General features: G+C 46.0%; 1 protein-coding gene across 1 annotated transcript; it reads left to right on the forward strand.

The window, feature by feature from the left end:
- Window positions 1-660: 660 nt before the first annotated feature.
- Window positions 661-19,208, forward strand: PLA1A (phospholipase A1 member A). The gene is made up of 11 exons (XM_009274571.1): window positions 661-733; window positions 2,545-2,746; window positions 4,028-4,205; window positions 6,408-6,516; window positions 9,797-9,898; window positions 10,773-10,862; window positions 11,750-11,917; window positions 12,979-13,068; window positions 13,528-13,636; window positions 17,189-17,353; window positions 19,124-19,208. The coding sequence occupies exons 1-11, from the start codon at window positions 661-663 to the stop codon at window positions 19,206-19,208; spliced, it is 1,371 nt and encodes a 456-aa protein (XP_009272846.1).
- Window positions 19,209-20,121: the final 913 nt, after the last annotated feature.

The following is a 20,121-nucleotide window of genomic DNA, read 5'->3' on the forward strand; positions in this document are numbered from 1 at the left end:
TTATTTCCTGTAGCATCTGAAATGCAGTCTCCAAAGGAAGAGTGTCCCTGCCCTAAGAAATGTACAGTCTGAGCGTATCACAGCAATATGGCCACTGGATGGCCACTACATTTTAGCCTATCTTTCCCCTCGATTTCAGAAGCAATCTGTTGCTTTGCCTTCTTTGGCAGTTACGGGAATCTGGCCAAAAGTAGAAATAGAGGAAAGAGGCAGCAATGCAATAGGAAAATACACAGATGCAAGGCTGGTATGAATCTTCCTGGCATGGACTTACTGTGAAGCCTTGTGACAAACCAGTGTCCCCAGTCAGAATTTGGCAGACAGGTGACAAGGTCTAGGTGACAAGGATAAAACACTGTAACCGTCGCTTGCCGGGTCTGGTTTCACTAGCTGATTTCTGAGGTGAGAAGTTTGCCTTGAGGAAAGGGAAGTAGGGAGGAAAGTGGTGTCAGCATCTTTTTTAACCAAAAAGTCAGTGAAGCCCTCTGCTGACACAGACTTTGGCTAATGGTCAAATAAGAGCAGAGGTGATTGCCCCTACCCTTTTTTCCCAAAAGAGCACAGGCTGGTTTATCATTAACAGAGCCAAGCTGATCGAGCAACGCACCACGGCTGTTTTTCTCTGGACAATCCTTGTACTTGTAGTGGACTAACAGGAAGATGGTTGAGGATCCGAAGAGAAAGCCGCTCATTGTTCTTGCTGTCCTCTTGCTGCTCAGCTCAGCACAAGCAGGTAAGAAAGACAAGAGTGCCTGGCAAGGGATTGAAGGTTTTACACAGAAGGATCTGAATTCAATTCTCCCTAAACAACGTCTGTGTCAAGAGGTCCTTGTTATAATCTGGTTAGGTGCCAGGAGAAAGGGTAGTGCAAGAATGGTCCTTTCTTATCCCATGCTTTGATTCAATCAGTCTCAGTGATTTAATTGCACTAACCTGATTTAGAACAATGATCCGGGTTTGCCCTGAAGTGTAAGGAAGCGGACAAGGGACCACTTGACTTCTGGCACCGGCTTCTCCTTCTTTGAAAGCTTGGCAAGTGTAATCTGCAGTAGCTGAGAGAAAATAAACAGATGCCACACTTCCATTTCTTTCTTTAATTGTACTGTCAACCAAAACTGCTTTTGTGACCATTCACTACAGTCCCACATCACCTGCAGCTTCACAGCAGTGCACCTCCTGCCTTACCTTTACTCATGACCCCCTCGTCTTACACCATTTCTGACATGCACCATGCTTGCACTGAAACTGCCCTTGCTAGTTAAGCTGGCTCATGAGCTGTGGTTTTTCTGAATTGATCTCAGAGAACATCTCTTTCTCTCTTGCCTTTAGTACACAGGAAGACCAAAATAGACAGCAGTAAGGGACAGTCACATCCCACAAGGGGGAATCTGAATGTTGACTCTCACTTCTTTGTGCTGACCCTCAGGCCATGTTCTGCCTAGCTAGTGTAAAGGATCTTCTATGGGAACCACCAGCAGTTAGGAAGCTGGTTGTTTGATTTTTTTTATTATTATTTTTATTTTATTGTATGTGCAGATTCAAGGCTGTTTCACTTCCTCCAGTCCAGAAAAGGGAAGGTACATGCATTGTCATTGCAGCAGGATGCAACTATGCCAGTTTATAAAGTAATACTTTTTAGGTCAGAAGGGATCGTTTAATCAATTATTTGGCTTCCTGCTTATTGCAAGTCAACAAGTTTCACCCCATTAGTCCTTCAGTCAATCTAACATCTTACCTTCAACAAGCCTTCCAAAATAGCAGCCAGTCCTCTGAAATGGCAAAAGATGGAGAATCCAGCTCTTCTGTGGGTAACCTAGCTATACATACTGCTAGCCATACATACTGCTGAACTTCTATGCTTGCTTTCTAGCCTAAATTTGCTCAGTTTTTTACTAGCTACAGGTTTGAGATTTTTTTTTTTTGCTGTCTAGATCAAAATGCCTTCTCGTAGCTTGCCCTTTCCTTCCCATAAAGCATTTTCATCCAGTAAATGAACCAATCAGGAAATTATTATTGACACATTTTGTAATCAGCATTCTCATATTTTGTCATCAGCATTCTCATATTTATTTCTGGATTTTTGATACAATTGTCAGTTAGTCTTGTACCTTCTACTAAGCCTACCAGAATTTGAATAGAAATATCCCCATTTGGTGGTGACTACCTGTTGGCAACCATTTTTTTAAAGATCTAATAGCCAGCTCATAAATGTACTTAGTAGCTGGCATATGTGGCCAATTTGGAAGAAAACCCCAACAGAATGTCATTCAAATCTCAGTAAAACAACTCTCAGAAGTCAAAGCTACCATGACATCCACAGTTATCTTCCCCAGCCAGTGCTGGCATTCAATCAAAGGACAGAAACAACTTTATCAGGCAGATAAAGTTTCCAGAATAAGCTGATTTTAATTTATGTTCTATCCTTTTAATCTTTATCAATAGAAGTGAGACTGCTACCTTCATTTTCCTAATGAATAAGAATGAGCTTTTTTTTCCGTTGCACAGACGCAGACTAAATATGCTATTCACTCTCTCTCATTGCAGGGAATACAGACTCACTCTCAGGGCATCGCTGCACTGACTTCCAGACAGCAAATTTCCTACGGGGCAGTAAACTTAAGGTCCAATTTCTCCTGTTCACCTCCTCAAGCCCCAGCTGTGGGGAGCTGATTTTAGCTGACAATGGCATCAAGAACTCCAGCTTCAACAGCAGCCTGGAAACCAAGATCATAATCCATGGCTTCAGGTGAGAGAAAGAAGAACACCGTGACTACGTTTTTACTGGTAAATTAAACACTGCTGGGGCATTCCCAAGCACGGGGTGGGGCTGGCGCAGAAACCCCCTGCTCATGTGACGTTATTAGTCTCCCCAGCAGGGTGGCTGCATGCAAAACACCTGCTAAGAACAGAGTCTGGAGTGCTCAGCCCCAAACCGGACCTGGGAATTGTCTGGGAGACTGTTGGTGGGCCAGGGCCAGAGGCATGGAAAATGCTGCTGACAACCCTCATTACAACACAGCTTGAAGTCCTTTAGTTTGTGACCAGATGCCTATTTTGTATGTTTCTCACATTTTTTGGAGCCCCAAAAAGGTTAGGAAATTATCATCTTTCTTTCTTTCTCTCTCTTGCTCGTTCTCTTGCTCTCTCCTCCTTTACCTCTTTCCTTTTCTTTCCTTCTTTCAACCTTTTCATTTAAGAAGTCTTTTCTTCGAGAGTCTTGTCCCTTTAAATTGTCTCCTTGGAGCTCATGTCCTGATTTATCAACAGCCTGGATTAGTCAGCCATTTAGGAGCCCTGCCAGACACATTATACTTCTATTCTTGAAATTGTAGGGATTTGAGCTGGGTTTTTTTAAACTGTCACCATTCTGCAAGTTTATTTTACTGTGCCATTTTTCAGCCAGGTGTGACCATATAACATTATTTATGTTGATGTGCAAAAGCCTGAATGGAAAGTGCATAGAAGACCAAGATGAAATCACAGAAGATGTTGCAGGGTCTTTTCAGAAAATCAGCTGTTGCCCTCATGTGACATAGAACACCCCCCACCAGGTGGTATTAGGGGAGGTGGGTAGGACACAGCCTCCTTAGTTTTCCTTGAATTCCTTTAATTGTCTACAGATGAGGAAATGTAGGAGTGAAAGACTAGGTGATTTGACCAAGGACTTCCTCCCAGTTGGTAGCAGAGCAGGATCCAGGTGTTCCTGGTCAGCTCACTTACTCCAGATGGGCTCTGTGGTGGCTAACTGAAGCACCACAGCAAGACTGAGATCTCAGCCTGAGCCCTGTGAATGTTATTTCATTCAGTAAAATATCTGGTTCCCTTCTGAATCAGCCCATTCTGGAAAGTGTTATTCTACCACCGCAAAGAAATGCCAGGTGTGGTTGTCTGGCACCAGAAGAAACTTTTAGCAACTGTATGGCAGCCTCCTCTGAGACATGTGAAGCTCCAGCACCAGTGAACAACATATTGGCACATGCCCTATTTTGGAAGACACCTAACATTCTTGTTTCTGATGACTCCGCAGGGCTTTGGGTACCAAACCTTCCTGGATTGAAGGGCTTGTCCATGCCATACTGCACACAAGCCAGGTGAACGTGATCGCAGTAGACTGGGTTTATGGGTCTACAGGAGCCTATCCCTCCGCAGTAGAAAATGTCACACAGCTGGCCCTCTCCATCTCACAAGTCATCAGCAAGCTCCTGGTAAGCGACTGTGCATTTCCAGCGTGGGGGGAGCATGGCCAGAGAACATCATTCATACAAACAATCCAGAGAACTGCTCCCAACCTGCTGTCTCCAGAAGCCGGACAAGCGGGCTCTTTATTCCAGAGTGAGCGCTATGTAGCTCACTAAAGAGATTTCTTTTTTCCCTCTCTCTCAGTCCAGGCTTGAGCATGCCACTGTTTTTCTTCTTTTTCTTGAGTTTTGACATTTTCTGGAAACACATCCCTGTTGTCAGCTGCCTCTCCAGCCGGGGTCAAACCTGAAGGATGCCTTGGGTTTTCTCAGTTCCATGCTTCACTGGGCAGTCGTCTTCTTCTGTCCAGAAATTTTGTGCAGGGAGCTGGAGGGGGTGGGATTTGAGGCTGTTTTATATTTGCTTTGGGCTTCAGATATACTTCCCAGCAGCTGGAAATCCCCAGATGTGTCCCAGTTCATTCGTGCACAGCACAGCTGAATGCTTATGCAATGAGGGCGATACATCTTTGTGTTAACCAGCTATGCGTAAACTCTCCATGTAACGTTTGCTCTGCAGACCCAGGCTGCACAGCATGGGCGTTCCTGGGTATGCACCACGTTGTGCACAGTCACGCGTTTCTATCCAGAAATACGGCAACCCTTGGAGCTGCTGTGTCATTTGAAGGATGGGGAGGGGGGAGGTCTGTCACCCCTCATTACTGATTAGGTCACACAGGGAACAAATGACTGAGCTGGACAGTGTCCCCACCACTCATTCTGTGTCTGTGCTGAGCTCTAGTCCAGCTACTGGAGGATTTTTTCTGTCCAGCCTCTCCTGCAACACTACACCACAGAAGACTATATTCTCTTCTCATAAGCCTCAGTACTGCTCCAGGATATGGCCTCATATATTTCAAAGTCAGGATTTTTCATCTTGCCCCCATGCCCTCGTGCACCATATGCTCTCCCATTGTATGGTACTGCATCATGCAGACCAGCCTGCAGGCAGCTGAATTCCTGTGGATGGGGTCAAGTTGCGCCAGGGGAGGTTTAGATTGGACGTGAGGAAAAATTTCTTTACTGAAAGAGTGGTTAAACATTGGAACAGGCTGCCCAGGGAAGTGGTGGAGTCCCCATCCCTGGAGGTATTTAAAAGACGAGTAGATGAGGCACTTAGGGACATGGTTTAGTGGGCATGGTGGTGTTGGGTTGACGGTTGGACTCGATGATCTTAGAGGTCTTTTCCAACCTTAATGATTCTATGATTCTATCTCACATCAGGTCTAAGTGGCTGTGCTTTACCTGGCAGTTCAGCCCATGGATAAATCCTTAATCTCTGAAAATATAATCTTAAAATACTAATCAGGATATTGGTACAATGGTGGTATAAAAGTGGAAAAAAAAATTCCTCTGCTTTACTGAGAAAGATTATTCACATGGTGAACATGGGTCAGTCAGTTGAGAGAGGGAAATTCAGTCTGAAGCAAGCTGGGGAAAGAGAAGCTACAGGCTATGTAGTTATGAACAGGAGCATCTGACTGACCTGGTTAGGGTTGCATTTGCATCTGTGGACCTGAAGAAAGACTGAAAAACAGAAAGGGCAGTCCATCATTCCCACATCTATTTGGTTCTCCACCATACACCTCAAAAGCAATCCTGTATTAGAAGAGTTACAGAGCTGCTGTGTGAGGTGGGACAGGGTATTTCACCTTTCTGCTACAGAAACAATGATTCTATTTCTATCTCACATCAGGTCTAAGTGGCTGTGCTTTACCTGGCAGTTCAGCCCATGGATAAATCCTTAATCTCTGAAAATATAATCTTAAAATACTAATCAGGATATTGGTACAATGGTGGTATAAAAGTGGAAAAAAAAATTCCTCTGCTTTACTGAGAAAGATTATTCACATGGTGAACATGGGTCAGTCAGTTGAGAGAGGGAAATTCAGTCTGAAGCAAGCTGGGGAAAGAGAAGCTACAGGCTATGTAGTTATGAACAGGAGCATCTGACTGACCTGGTTAGGGTTGCATTTGCATCTGTGGACCTGAAGAAAGACTGAAAAACAGAAAGGGCAGTCCATCATTCCCACATCTATTTGGTTCTCCACCATACACCTCAAAAGCAATCCTGTATTAGAAGAGTTACAGAGCTGCTGTGTGAGGTGGGACAGGGTATTTCACCTTTCTGCTACAGAAACATTAATTTGTATTATCATCAATCTGCAGGCCCTGGGAGTCTCAGGGACATCCATCCACATCATTGGGGTAAGCCTCGGTGCGCATGTCGGGGGCCTGGTGGGGCACTTCCATGGTGGTCAGCTGGGACGGATAACAGGTATCATAAAACTGAGTCTTGGGTCCTCACTCGCTCTTCAAAGGAGAGCATGAAAGAGCAAGGAAAGGGAGTCATCCATAGTGGTCTTTTAGTTGCATAAGGGCTCATTAGATCCAAGCTTATGGGCTTCTTCCTAGCTTCAGAAGAGCCTGACAATGCCTTTCCAGCCATCAGTCCCTTCCACACCGCCAAAAGAATGCATGTATTTGCAAAAGGGTGCTTCCACCTCTGCTCCACCCTTCAAATTGGTGCCAGCTTAAAAGAATACGAGGCCTCGTGATTAATGAAAACCCACAACACCCACATGCTTTGCTTCCACTTTATAGCATGTATACCTCTGTGCTTCTTAACATTAAAGCCACAATGCATGTCGTTGTGGGGGAACAGCAAGAGTGAGCTGCTCTGCAGGAAAATGTGGGCTGAGAGCCAAGGGGACAGCAAGGTAGGTGGGGGAGCAGCCTCACTGATGAGGGACACAGTCCTACCCTATCTGGGCAAGAAGAGCAGAGCAGGTCCAGTGACAGGAACCAGTGTCATCCACAGTCCAGTGATCACCAGGCAAGTCTGTAGTGATGAGGCAAGCCCAAGGTCGAGCCAGGAAGGCAAGTCAGCAAGATAAAAGCAGGACCAGCAAGGTCACACATACACACAGCTCAGGCAAGGACCAAAGGCAAGAGCCTGAGCCAATGCTGGGAGGCACCAGATGAGGCTTCTTTCTGTTCTCTCCCACAAGTCCGCTGTTTTCACAGTAGACTGGCCTACAGCCACCCAGTTGTACCAAATCAGAGCTGACTTTAAACACAGAGAGCAAGACTCCTGGGTGTGAGGAAGAGGTTGCAGTGGGGGAATTACAGAGAAAGATGGTTAGAGGCTGATCATGGCATTTAGAGCTTTTTGGTTCACTCAGGGCCTTGTCAGCCTTTAGGTATGGAGCATGAATAGAGTCACAGAATGATTTAGGTAAGAAGGGACCTTGGAAGGTCTCTAGTCCACCCACCCCACCCAAAGCAGGGCTGCCTTCTAAGTCAGATCAGGTTGTCGAGGATCTTGCAAGTTCTGGGAATCCCCAGGGATGGAGATTCATTTTGATAGGAGGGAAAATGCCACCACGAAGGAACAGACATAAAGGCTCTAGTAGAGTGACCACAGCTCCCAGTCTGCCTCAGCCCATGCTGGTCTGTCCCACAGAGGTACTCTCAAGGAGGGTCTCATTGCACACTCAGCAGGACAGTCCAGAGAAATGTTGGTTCAGCCTTCACATGTCACAGCTACCCACACTGCATGAAATACAGGCATTTCTTAACAGGAGCTGAGTTTCATGCAGGGCCCTTTTTTAAGCTGTGAATCAAAGTTTACATTAGGAGGGTCTTGGAGTAACCACTGTCCTGCACCAGAATTTTATGATCAGCAACATCTTCCCATGAGCAGAAGCAGATGCTTTCCCAGGAAACCATGATAATTAACTTCAGTGTCAGAGACTCTTCCCCTTTCTGTTGTCTACATATAATAAAAGCTCTGTAGGTTTATTTATTCCATTAATTTTTAACTCTGCTAGAAGACAACCCTTTTTCTACACTCCTGATTGTCCTGTGATTTCATAGGCACACTGGGTGTTGCAGGTTTCAGTTCAGATTTAGGAGCCTGAAAGACAGGTGGAATTAGACCCAAGATATATCTGATCTCATCTCCCGCCTCCTCACACACATGCATACACGCACAGAGGAATGTGATTCCCAGAGCCATAATTTGCTGAAGTGTTTTCAATCACCTAAAAAGAGCTGTGGAGCAAAACCAGAGTGAGTCTTGGAGATCAGAGCATGGACTTTATTTTTGTGAAGTGAGTTCCTTTAACCCATGCCTGTTCCTGTGCATATCTCCCTGTGCAGGAAAGCAAATGGTACAGGAACTGGAATGAACAGCCCATATCCAAAATTGCTGAAGAGCGATTTGTTTCAATACTTGCAGAGGAAATGAAAAAGCCTGAAAGAACTCAGTTGCATGCAGTATAGCTTCAGTGAATAGTTTTCTTAGCTGCTGAGGATGTACATCTCAATGGAGTTTATGCAGCTTGTGCTTGGAGGAGGTAGGCATAAAGAATAGAGGATAGAAATGTGCTTGCCTCGGAGCTGTGCTAGAATTGACTGCTGCTCATATTAGGTGTTTCTCCCTCCTCAGGAAGAACTTTAAGCTATACCGAATAACACTTTTCAGTATCTTTTAAAGCCTTTAACTAAAACTTGGTCTGTAGAGGTGGGTGGGGAACCTTTCAGCTTTTTGTATGTGTCAAGATTAAAGAACACAGAAGAAAAAGCAGTAAATTCTTCTGACCACTTGTCCCATTATTAGCTTTTATTTATAGAAAGAATAGGAAAGAATTTTTTTTCCTTCTTTCCCTTTTCCTCCTGCCCTCCCCCCTCACAAATACAGACACATCAGTTTGTGTATTGTTGATACTGCCTTCTCCATAGAGAATTAATGGGACTGAGTCCTAGGCAGTGAAACTGGCAGCTCTGAGGCTAAAAGTGGCATGTGGAGCAGAGCTGCTTCTTAAACTATTGTTGTTGCCTGGGGAGTGAAAAAAATCTTGTGAGATTACTTTTCTACGAAAAGTGAACAGGATAAACCTCAGCCAGAACAAAAAAAAATTATCTTTAACCTGTTCCTTGGTATTGCCAAGGAAAATTTTTTGTATTCCTTTGACTCCCCAGAAGTTGCTCTAGGAGCAAGTTTTAGGCAAAAACATAGATGGCTGCTCAAGGACTCAATTTTATTTGTGGGGAGAGGGCTCAGAAGCCTCTTTGTTTTAAGGATGCTTGATAGTATCAAACCTTTGTAATGCTTGGATTGGTTAATGGCTGGGATGCTGAATTCATCACCTAACTGATGATCTTCAGTGGCGTTTCTCAGACTGTAGTGCTAATACAGATGACGGTACAATTAGGGAAGGTGTTAGGAGTTTGATTCTCTCTCACCGAAAATCCAAAAGACACTGGGCACCCACTCTGTCAGAGCTATTTGAGGCTCAGTCATGGCTTTACAGCCTAGAAGCTTGAGGTACAAAACCGCTAAAGGGGAGTGGAACAGTGGAGGACAAGGTAAGGAAGCTGTAGTGGAAGTTAGCGGGGGCAGAAGCCATTCTGGAGCATAATCAGTGCGACCTTGGAATAATTTATCTCTTCTGCCTAACAACATTTTTAAAGTTTTGGATAAAATAACTGGTCCAGAACTAAGAAAGAGAGGGGCTGAAGAGCACTTTTTGAGGCATTTGATTTTGTTACAGGCCTGGATCCCGCAGGCCCCAAGTACACCAGAGCTAGCCCTGAGGAACGCCTGGATCCTGGGGATGCCCTCTTCGTGGAAGCCATTCATACCGATGCTGACAGTAAGCTGGCTTCCATCTTCTTCGGCCCGTGCTTCTGTTCCTCCTGCCATCATTATTGCTAAGGAGTCTGTAGGTCATTGTCCCTTTTTTGCCAGATTACCATGAGTTCAGGTTCACTCTGAGGAAGTTTCTTGATTAGACAGGCTTTAATGATTAATTCATTGGCAGGTATCCATACCCCAGAGCACTTCAAGCAACAGACAGGTGGAGGTTAGACAGAGGGCAATCTTCCAGCAAATATTTCTTCCTTAACCCTGCTACAGCAGAGTGACTTTATGCAGAACCAGCTCAGCATGGCTTTTACCACCTGGAAGGAATGTACATGTCTAGTCTCACTTCGCTTTTTCCCACCCAATGTAAGAAAGGTGCCACTGCAAGTGCCGATGGAAAGTAACAGAGTCAAACCAACAGCTGGTGCAACAACAGAGTAACTTTTATAAAGCACTTAGGGTCTGCGTAGGCAGAACATGCTCAAGAATAATGTGGTGCCTTTGAGTCACACCTCTTGCCTAGAGATCATAAAAATCTCTCCCAACATAACTCTCAATCATGCCTCATAATCCCCCATTAAGGTTGTGGTCAGTTTTGTTCTCTTTTACACAGAATCAAGAACCTGAGTCACAGAGGTGTTGATTAAGCTGCAGTTCCCCGTCATTTTGATGGCAGGGCCTGGAGCACTCTCTGCTCCATGCAGCAAACCTGCACAATACAGGCGTGTAGGAACAGGAGGTCTGTCCTTGCTGTCTCCAGCACTGGAGTTGGGTCCAGCACTACTAATGTTCAACCAATTATTGGGGCCTGTCATACACCGTGTAGGGTAAAGCCTATAGAAGAGCCAAGTGTAAGAATGAAGTGGCATTTCACCTCCTTTCAGATTTCGGGATCCGGATTCCTGTAGGCCACATCGATTATTTCATCAATGGAGGCAAAGATCAGCCAGGATGCCCCCGATTCATCTCTGCAGGTGAGAACACTCTGTGGTCAAGCAAAGGGCTTTCATGGCCATTTAGCAGCCTGTGAAAATGCTGTTTGGCAACCAGCTCCTGCTACAGTCAGGGCAAACATCAAAATGAGACAACATGTATTTGTAAAGACATATGGCAGCAGAGATTCGTGGTCTACATCTCCTCTCGGCAGTACAACAAGCAGCTGAAGTTAAAATCACATACAGGTCAAATGTATTGGCAGTACCGCTGTTAAGAGACGTGATTTTGGTGACAATTCTGTATGAGCCAAAACCATCAGTAGACTTTGTATCAACAAAGAAAACATTTTTGCTAGAAAGGCTCTTAGGTACTACTAGCAAAAGCTTCTTTTTGTTTTCATGCTGCAAGCTGTGTCTATACTTAGAGAGACAGCTTGTATGATTACTGCTCTTTCCTTCTAGAGAATAGGACTTCACACAGTAAATAGTGTGGATAAATATTCAAGTATGTTCTGGATGAGCCAGCTGCATTGAGGGTCAGGTTACAGGGGACACCTATGGTACTTCACTTCCCACAGCTGGGGTCCCAGTGCAGGTGGGAGTCAAAGCTATTGTACCCCCTTGCAGAGAGCTTGGGGGCTCATTGATGGTATACTGGTGGAGACATGGCAGCCCTGTGGTCCCCCTCTTCTGAGGGACTCTGTTAGTCTGGGAGATACACTTCTAACTTCCTGCATAACTTCTCTTGCAGTGGGATCTGGGCTTGTAGTCACAGATGCTCTGCAAAATGTTATTAATGGGAAGGGGATCGCTGCAGAATCAGTAAGAGTGTTTCTTGACTCTCAGTTCCTTGGGAACATGCAAAAAGACTGAAGCCAACAGAAAGGCTCATGGCTGCTTTTCTCTGGGTGCGTTTTTTCTTGCAGGCTATAAGTATCTGATTTGCGATCACATGAGGGCAGTACATCTCTATGTCAGTGCCTTGAAACATTCCTGTCCGATCATGGCGTTCCCCTGTGCAAGTCATCAAGATTTTTTAAACGGTCGTTGCCTGGACTGTGTTGACCCCTTCCTGTTCTCCTGTCCCAGAATAGGTACAGTACCAGCACGAGACCTTCCTGGAGCAGTTGACAATACATTCCTGATGGATGTCAGTGCAGAGCACAGTACGCAGTTCAGCTTTCTCTGAGCAGGATTTGCTTTGGATCTCTTTGGGGATAGTGAGAAGCTGTTTCGTTTCAGGCTTCTATAGAGAAGCTCTAAAAGCTCATGTATTGCCCGAGGTAGAACACCAAAATCTTGAACATTTCTGATCTTTAAATATTTCATAGGGTCCACAAATTAGTTGAAAGAGAGTCTCCAGAATCACCTGCCTAACAAGTGGGCAATTAGCTCCAAAAGTGTCTTGTTTAGAGAAGCAGCTAGAAATTTTAGCCCAAGCCTAAAGTCCCATTCTTCTACAAACCACTCACTGTTGCTGTGTCACCTCCTTCTCATAAATTCCTGACACGGCCACCCCAAAGATGAACTCCCTGGACTGGGAGAAGGTAATAGTTGCCTGTTTGAGGCTGCTGAAACTGGGCTGTGGCACGAGGAGAGGAAGTGTCCTCTGGTGCTATTTGCAGTCTGGTACCAGAGGACTATAAGGAGAGGCCTCTTTTGGTATAGGTGCTCTCAGATCAGCCACCCCTTCCCCAACTCACCAAGCCACATTGTCAGCCAGTCAGTGGTGCAGGCCTCAAGTTGTGGTGGTCTTTTCACTTGACCGAGAAATTCAGTTTCCCAGCACCTTGTGTTTGCATTGTCATTTACATATGCACTAAGTTTCTTGACTTGGTAGTCTTTAGTCTTGCTCATTTTGTACAGGTGCAGCTGATGATGCAGTTTGTTAGCAGAGGAATGAAACAAAGCTGCCAAGAGGTACTCTGATGATGATTACCTGGGGTAGCCAAAATAGGTTTTCTGAGGGAATGTTAACCTGTCAAACAGACACCACAAACCTGTACTTGCTCTGATTTGCAGTGGTATAAAAAAAGGGTCTGTCCTCCAAGGCAGTGGAGTTGGGCGGGGTGAGTGGAGGTGAAGCAGGACCAATTATATTTCTGTTCTGGGTCATTCATGGCTTTCCCTGCACTGGCTTTATTTCCTCCTGCAGGCCTGCTGGAGCAGGCAGGTGTCAGCGTGAGAAAGCTGCCCAAGGAAGTGAAAGTTTATTTAATGACCAGTCCCTCAGCCCCATTCTGTGGTAAGTAGCAAGAGAAAAAATGAGTCAGAGGAGTGTTGACCAAATGAGGCAGGTCCTCCAGGGAGGCCAGGTAGTTACAACCCAGCATCCCCATCTGAATCAGCTGCTGTGGCCCAGACGGTCTGAGACACACAGCTGAAGAGCAATAACCCTGCACATATGCCCCGTAAAGCCCTTTCCAGTGGATTTATTAGTGTGGGCACAGCCCTGGATTAACACAGCCTCATGGCTTCAGGACTGAAGTAAAGGGTAGTGAAAATGTCTGCCTGTTTACACTGGACTATGCAGACCTGCCCACTGCGCCTCGCACAGCACAGAGACTAGTTTCTTTCTTATGTCTGTTTAATCTTCTTTCTGCTGGTGGGGCCAGGGAATGGCTGCTAGAGGCCTTCTTTTGGCAGGGGTAGGTCCAACCGATAGTACCTGCCCTCACTCCCACGTGCTTTGCCTCTTGCTCAGTCCATCACAGCCTGGTTGAGTTCCACTTGCAGAAGAAAAGAAACACAGTCACCAGCATTGAGATCACTTTCTGCAGCAACAGCACCAAGGACACAGCGAAGATCACCATGTGAGTGGCAGTGCATGCTTCTGGCCTGTTTTTTCCCAGCTCCATGTGTAAGGATGTTTACCCCGGTTCAGGAAAGGCACAACAATAGCGTATCTCCCTGAGTGCAGTCACTGTGTGATGAACCACAACCTTTCTTCTTGAATCCTTCCACATTCACCTTAAATGCTTTCAAGAATCAGGCATGTGCTACCATTACTCGGTAACCCTGGCTAGGTCCACCTCTTCCCTGAGTGCACAAAGCAGTAGTTATACTCCAGGATCCCCAAATTTGAATACTTCTGTGTTGCTATGCTGGTTCCTTTTCTGCACCATACCCTTGCCTGGTGCCAGTTCAAACCGCTATCACTGTCAGATAGTTATTAGCCCTACTCTGCCAGACAGAGATGGCTACAGCAAGACCCCATCCACCAGAGGTTCCAGACTGATGGACTTGGTGGCTTAGACATTTCTCTTGATGCCCAATAGGACAGCAGTGGCAAAGAGGAGACAAGTGCATCTCTGCACAGTCGGAAATGTGTTCAGTAGCTTGTTGCCTCTGCAGTAATGCAGCAAAGCCCTCAGGATCCCATTGTAGGGAAAAGTCCAGGGGGCAGGGGAACATGACCACATGTGTAGACAGACAGATCTCTCTTGAAAGCACCACCCTCCTCCAAAACATATCTGAATTAAAGGACCAGACTCAGACTCCTGTTACACAGCCCTTGCCACAGGGGGATCTCTCCACCACAGAGAAGTTCCCCAGAAGAAGTCTTCCTCACTTCTTCCTACACTTTCGTGCCCACTGCTGTGGGCTGGGAATTGCAGTGTAGACAAGCAGCTAGCACATGCTGCTGGCTGCCTCAGGAAGCAGGAAAACAGTCTGCTAAAGAGCCCCAGCCAGCTCTCCTAGGATCAGACAGGTTCCAGCGCTGGCTCCCACACAGTCCTTACTGCTAAGCCAAAACATTGTGACCTGAAACTAATTGTGTTGCCGCTTCAGTCCTGGGCACCAGGAGGTAGAGGTGAGAACCAGAGAAGGGGAAGCCACACTTCAGGGTACTCTCCAGTGTGACATAGCTGCTTGGTCACAGATTTCCAGCCAGGCACTGCAATTTGGAGTTTATACTCCAGCCTGGTGGAGCTCAGTCTGTTCAACCCCTCTTCGGCTTGGAAGCCAAATCTGCCTTTTCCAAAGATGCAGGAGGGAGGAAATTGTAACACCCAGGTCAAGGCAGGACCTGTGATTTGCTCAGGAAGACATGCAGCACTTCCTTTTGCAGTGTCGGACACAGGGTTTGACAGGTGTCCAGCAGGAGACGTGAGCACTGGAGAGAAAGGCTGCCTGGGGAAGCGAGACAGGCAGGCAGTCCCAAGGCTTTGCTGTACCCTCGAGTTTTAATGAGACAGTAGAGTTATAGCAGGGTAACCTATCCAGAGATACCCTTACCCTGGGGGAACAGCAGCTGTGTTTCATTTAAGTGCCTTCCTAAGAAGCACAAGGCTAAACCAAAAAATTTGCTTACAGCAATAAACCTACATATTTCAGAGTATAAAATTGAAGATATCCCTTTTAACTCACACTGTAGCAGAGAGCAAACAAACTTCCCTGCTCTAGGCAAAGCTCAGCCCTCCAGTGCAGTCAAGCTCAGAGTGTTGAACAGGCATCTAAACATAGATACTCACATCACAGTTCAGACACTGATCAATCACTGACTTACTTCAGGTGATCTGACATGCATGTCATCCTGCAGTTCCCCAGAAGTGCACAGGGACTTGGGAGTGTTCAGCCAGTGTCATACCTTCAGCAAGTGACTCGCACAGTTGTGTCTTGCCTCACATTGCCCTTCTCTTCTCCACTCCCAAACATCAATTATAATCTCACTCCTCGGGATGCCGTTACCCCACATGTTGCTCAGAGTGCCCCAAGAGACATGTCCCCAAGCCCCATAGCTGCCATCAGGCTGACAGAGTAAGGAGCTTGTTACACAGCACACTTCCCAGCTGCATTGCCATTGCTTACACATCACACAACATGATCCCCCATATCCAAGAAAACATACTTCTGAAGCCAGCCAAGAGTCCTACATCCATCTAAAGGTTGTGTGGGGTTGGACCAAATGTCAGTCCCAGGAATGACTTTCTTCAACCTGCTTAACCTTACTGTGTTCCTCTGTCCTAGGGCAGGGCTGGATCCTGCCCATGGACAACATGCAGTAGAGGGATAGCCTCCCCTCTCTTTTCCATTTGCTATCCATTATTCACCTTTATAACTCCAATTTCATGATGCTTCCTATTTTTGGCAGCCTCAGGCCGGACACAGTCAGACATAGTCAGACACACAAAACCTCCAGCATCTACCACTGCAGTCTAAGGGAGGGACGGGATATACTGGTTTGGGTTGGCCACTCTGGCCTAGCAGGATGGAGTGCAGCTGTCAGCCTGCTCCCGGGAGCAACTTTGGTTAGCAGAACTGTAGGCTCTTCCTGACGCTTTTGTCACCTCTCCCCTTTCCCTACCATCACGTTTCTGATCAGGCAGTCACCCAGGTGCTTCTGGGATTGCGCTGAGTCAGCTACACACATATTCTTCATGAGCACAAGGAAATTGATGATCTCCGGCTCTTAGAGATGCCAAGTAGGTAAAGCATAAGAAGGCCCATTGGATGGACTCCACAGAAGGGAGGTGGCCCACCTACGTAAAATGGCTGGGCAGCACCCTTTCGTAGCACACAACTGACTGGGTTCTGATCACTGGCTGTTTACCCAACCTCTGGCATTTCTCAGTTCATGTTACCTGGGTAAGAGCATAGGGACAGACTAATGTCCCTCTATCCAAGCATCCCACCTTCCACATGGTCAAAAGCAAATACCTAGAGAAGAGTATAAAAAAAGGCAGTGTAAGCATGTAGCAATACTTCCCCCAAATAGTTTCCCAGTGTCTGACTAATTACATCTCAGGGACTTTCAGAGCCAAAGGTTGTCCTTATTAGCTCCCAATGCTTTTGTCTTCCACGAACTTGTCCAGTCCCCCTCCCATGACTTGTACAGTCATGTAAACTTTCTAGCATCTACAACATCCCACAGCAAAGATTTTAACAGCTTAAAAGGAATGGTACTCTGTGCAGTGTGCACTCTTTTTGAGCCTGCCACTTGTTAGCTTTCTTTGATGACCCCTAGTTCCTGCACTGGAAGAAATGGTGAACAACCGATCCCTATCCATGCCATTCATGATTTCATAGATGTTGATCTTATCTACCACTTACCACTCTGTAGCAATCTGGGCAGTGTTTCAATCTATATGCAATAGCAAGAAGAGTTGTTGTAATTGTGTGACAGAAGGGAGGATATTTATACAGAAATTTTCCTGACTTCAGCGATAAAACATGGAGAGACAGCCAATAAGACTCTCATGCAATGCCCTGTTTTGACGGATGAGTCTTCTCACTCCACTTTAGTATGTGAGGGCTTCACGATAATACCCCAGGTTCCTCCAGGGTTACAACACATCTGCATATGGCCTGCATCTGCAGGTTGATTGAATGTTCTCCCTCAGATCTCTCACCCTGCCTTGCAGACCTAAGCACCAGGAGATGGGCAAACGGCTGCTGGCCCACAGAGTTCCCCTCTGCCAGATAAACAGCGTGACACTGAAGTATCTCTCCAAGAATCAATTTTGGAGGAAGGATGAGTCATTCATTGTCGGCAAGTTCTGTGCAGCCCCGCTGCCTCTTGATAGCAAGTAAGTCACAGGAATATCTTACAGGGATCCACTGAGCCTGTGTGTGCAGCCTGTGGCTTGAAACAATGCATTCTCTCTCCCATCCCCTCTGTGTCCCTACGTAAATCATTTTCTACCTGTCAGAGAGAAAAACTTCCAAGGTAGTTTTCTAGGAGTTTTCTATGATTCTTCCCTCAGGATAAAAGTGTTGTGCCATGGAAGGAAAATGGCTGTGACTCACATCATCCTTGAAGATGCTTAAGTCACAAACCGTGGCAAAAGCTTGTACTAACTAGAATTTGTTCCTTTTGTCCTTGCTTGCTCTCTCCATCTTCCCCCTGTCTACAATGGGCCCCCATTTCATAGAATCATGACGCGCATTTTTCAGGATGAGACAACAGAAGACCAGTAATACATTTCTGCTTCTTAGACTGCACAGGTTTATAAAGCACTAAGGCTAAAGACAACCATTTTGGCATTTTCTGGGCCAGGCATTGTAGAGTATATGCCTTCAGCCACAATTACCTTATCCAGAATAGAAGCAGCCAAGTCCTTCTCATCCCGAGATAATGGTCTTCTCCATAATACAATATTCTTGCCAGGAATTTTGCAGATCCAGAGTTCTTGCAGGCAGGAAAATATAGCTGTGTCTATACTGACAAATTAAACTCTGTCCACATTGCTTCTGAGTTGACCAGTGCCGAGTACAGGGGCACGATCACTTCCCTGGTCCTGCTGGCCACACTATTTCTGACACAAGCCAGGATGCCATTGGCCTTCTTGGCCGCCTGGGCACATTTGAAACATGACAGACGCGCATTTTTCAGGATGAGACAACAGAAGACCAGTAATACATTTCTGCTTCTTAGACTGCACAGGTTTATAAAGCACTAAGGCTAAAGACAACCATTTTGGCATTTTCTGGGCCAGGCATTGTAGAGTATATGCCTTCAGCCACAATTACCTTATCCAGAATAGAAGCAGCCAAGTCCTTCTCATCCCGAGATAATGGTCTTCTCCATAATACAATATTCTTGCCAGGAATTTTGCAGATCCAGAGTTCTTGCAGGCAGGAAAATATAGCTGTGTCTATACTGACAAATTAAACTCTGTCCACATTGCTTCTGAGTTGACTTTTATGCTAGCTTCAGGCTGAAGCAAGATAGTGGGTACTCCAAAGCAGGGAAAACCAGAAGCAGAACGGAGTCTGGGCTCATATTCAAATTCTGTTCTGAAGGGCAGTAAGGAGACTCAAGCACAAGGCAGTAAAAATATATCTAGTAGGCGCAGATAGGGAAAAAAAGAGGCATTGCTATGTAAATACCAGGCACTCCCTTGAGCATAAGGACTATTCCTTATTAGCATGCTTTGCAGAGCAAAGCATTCCAAAGTTGGGATGGATGTGCAGATACATGGCTTTTTATCATTTATGAATGGGACAGCACAGCACATTGCCTTAAAGGTGTGCTAACCTGCACCCCTGGAAGCACTGGACTTGGCTGTGGTTCAGGTAGAAAGCTGAGTTGCACAGGTTCACAGCTATGCTCTTATCACTAAACTGGGAGCGCTCAGAGCAACAGCGGTGCTGCTAGGAGGAGGCAGTGGAAGGGTGAAGGACACAACCCCATACACACCCCTCCAGCCAATTCATCCCAGCCAGGGCACAGCACCCTGTTCATCATACCATTGCAAAGCAGCACAAGGTCCATCTGCAGCTTGTTTGCCTCTGTGTTAGGATAGCAACCTCCGCCTGTTAATGCACAGCCTGACTTCCCTGTGCTCTTCTCACAGCAGGACAATGTCATGCCTGCCCTGGGACCTCACCCTCCCCGGCAACACAGACATCTCCTATGAGCTGCCTACTGCTTGTGCCTAGCACTGCCTTCGGAGCATGCAAGCATACCCAAAACCGGAAAGGAGCCCTAAACCTATTGCTGCTCTCTGCTCACAGATGATACTTTCACCATAAAACTGGATGGATTTTTTACTTCCTGCATTAGGGACAGGATGTCAAGGAAAAGAAGTGTACAGCACATCGGTGAGTACAAGGTTGATTGATTGCATCAAGACCTCTCAGTTAGAAGACTGGCTCGGGACTTTCATCTTACGGATTCTGTACCCAGCTCTGAAAGTGAGACAGGCAAGTCATTCAATCTCAAGGTTCGGATCTGTATGAAAGAAGAAGATAATATCACTCTTCCTACAACAGGAGTATTGGGATGATTAATTTGTGTTTTATATTAAAGTGTCCTGAGAACTTCATATTAAAGATGAGAAGTATTATTTTTCCTCATCAAGGGGAAACTGTGTGGCTCAGGTTTGGCACAGGAAGGAGTCATTCTTAGCCAATGCTCCAATGGGAAACTCACTAGTCCGATCTACAATACACTTTCAGAGTGAGACCCTATTGATTTCATGTTAGTGCTCCTGCTAAGTAATCGGAATGAATCTCCTTCCCGTGACAGGCCTGGAGCAGCTCTTCTGGCTGTTGGCTTGTTCTCTTTGAAGCTCACATGAAGTGAAACAGACATCAGGATCACAGTAGTGCTCTTGCATCCAATTTTGCACTGCTTTGAACAACTGCCCAGAATAGAAGGTAATAGGAGGAGAATGGAGCATCGTAGCTACAGGGCCACCTAACACAAATTAATCCCAGGAACTCAGCACAGCCTTTCAGACCTGGAAAAGTAGCCGAGATTTGGCAAGAACTGGTGAAAGATTACAATATGAGAGGCACGTACATAGAAACAGCCCTCACCCATCCACACCTTTTCCACCATCTTGATGCA

This window comes from Aptenodytes forsteri, unplaced genomic scaffold, assembly GCF_000699145.1.
Source record: "Aptenodytes forsteri isolate BGI_AS27 unplaced genomic scaffold, ASM69914v1 Scaffold379, whole genome shotgun sequence".
Classification (NCBI taxonomy): Eukaryota; Metazoa; Chordata; class Aves; order Sphenisciformes; family Spheniscidae; genus Aptenodytes; species Aptenodytes forsteri.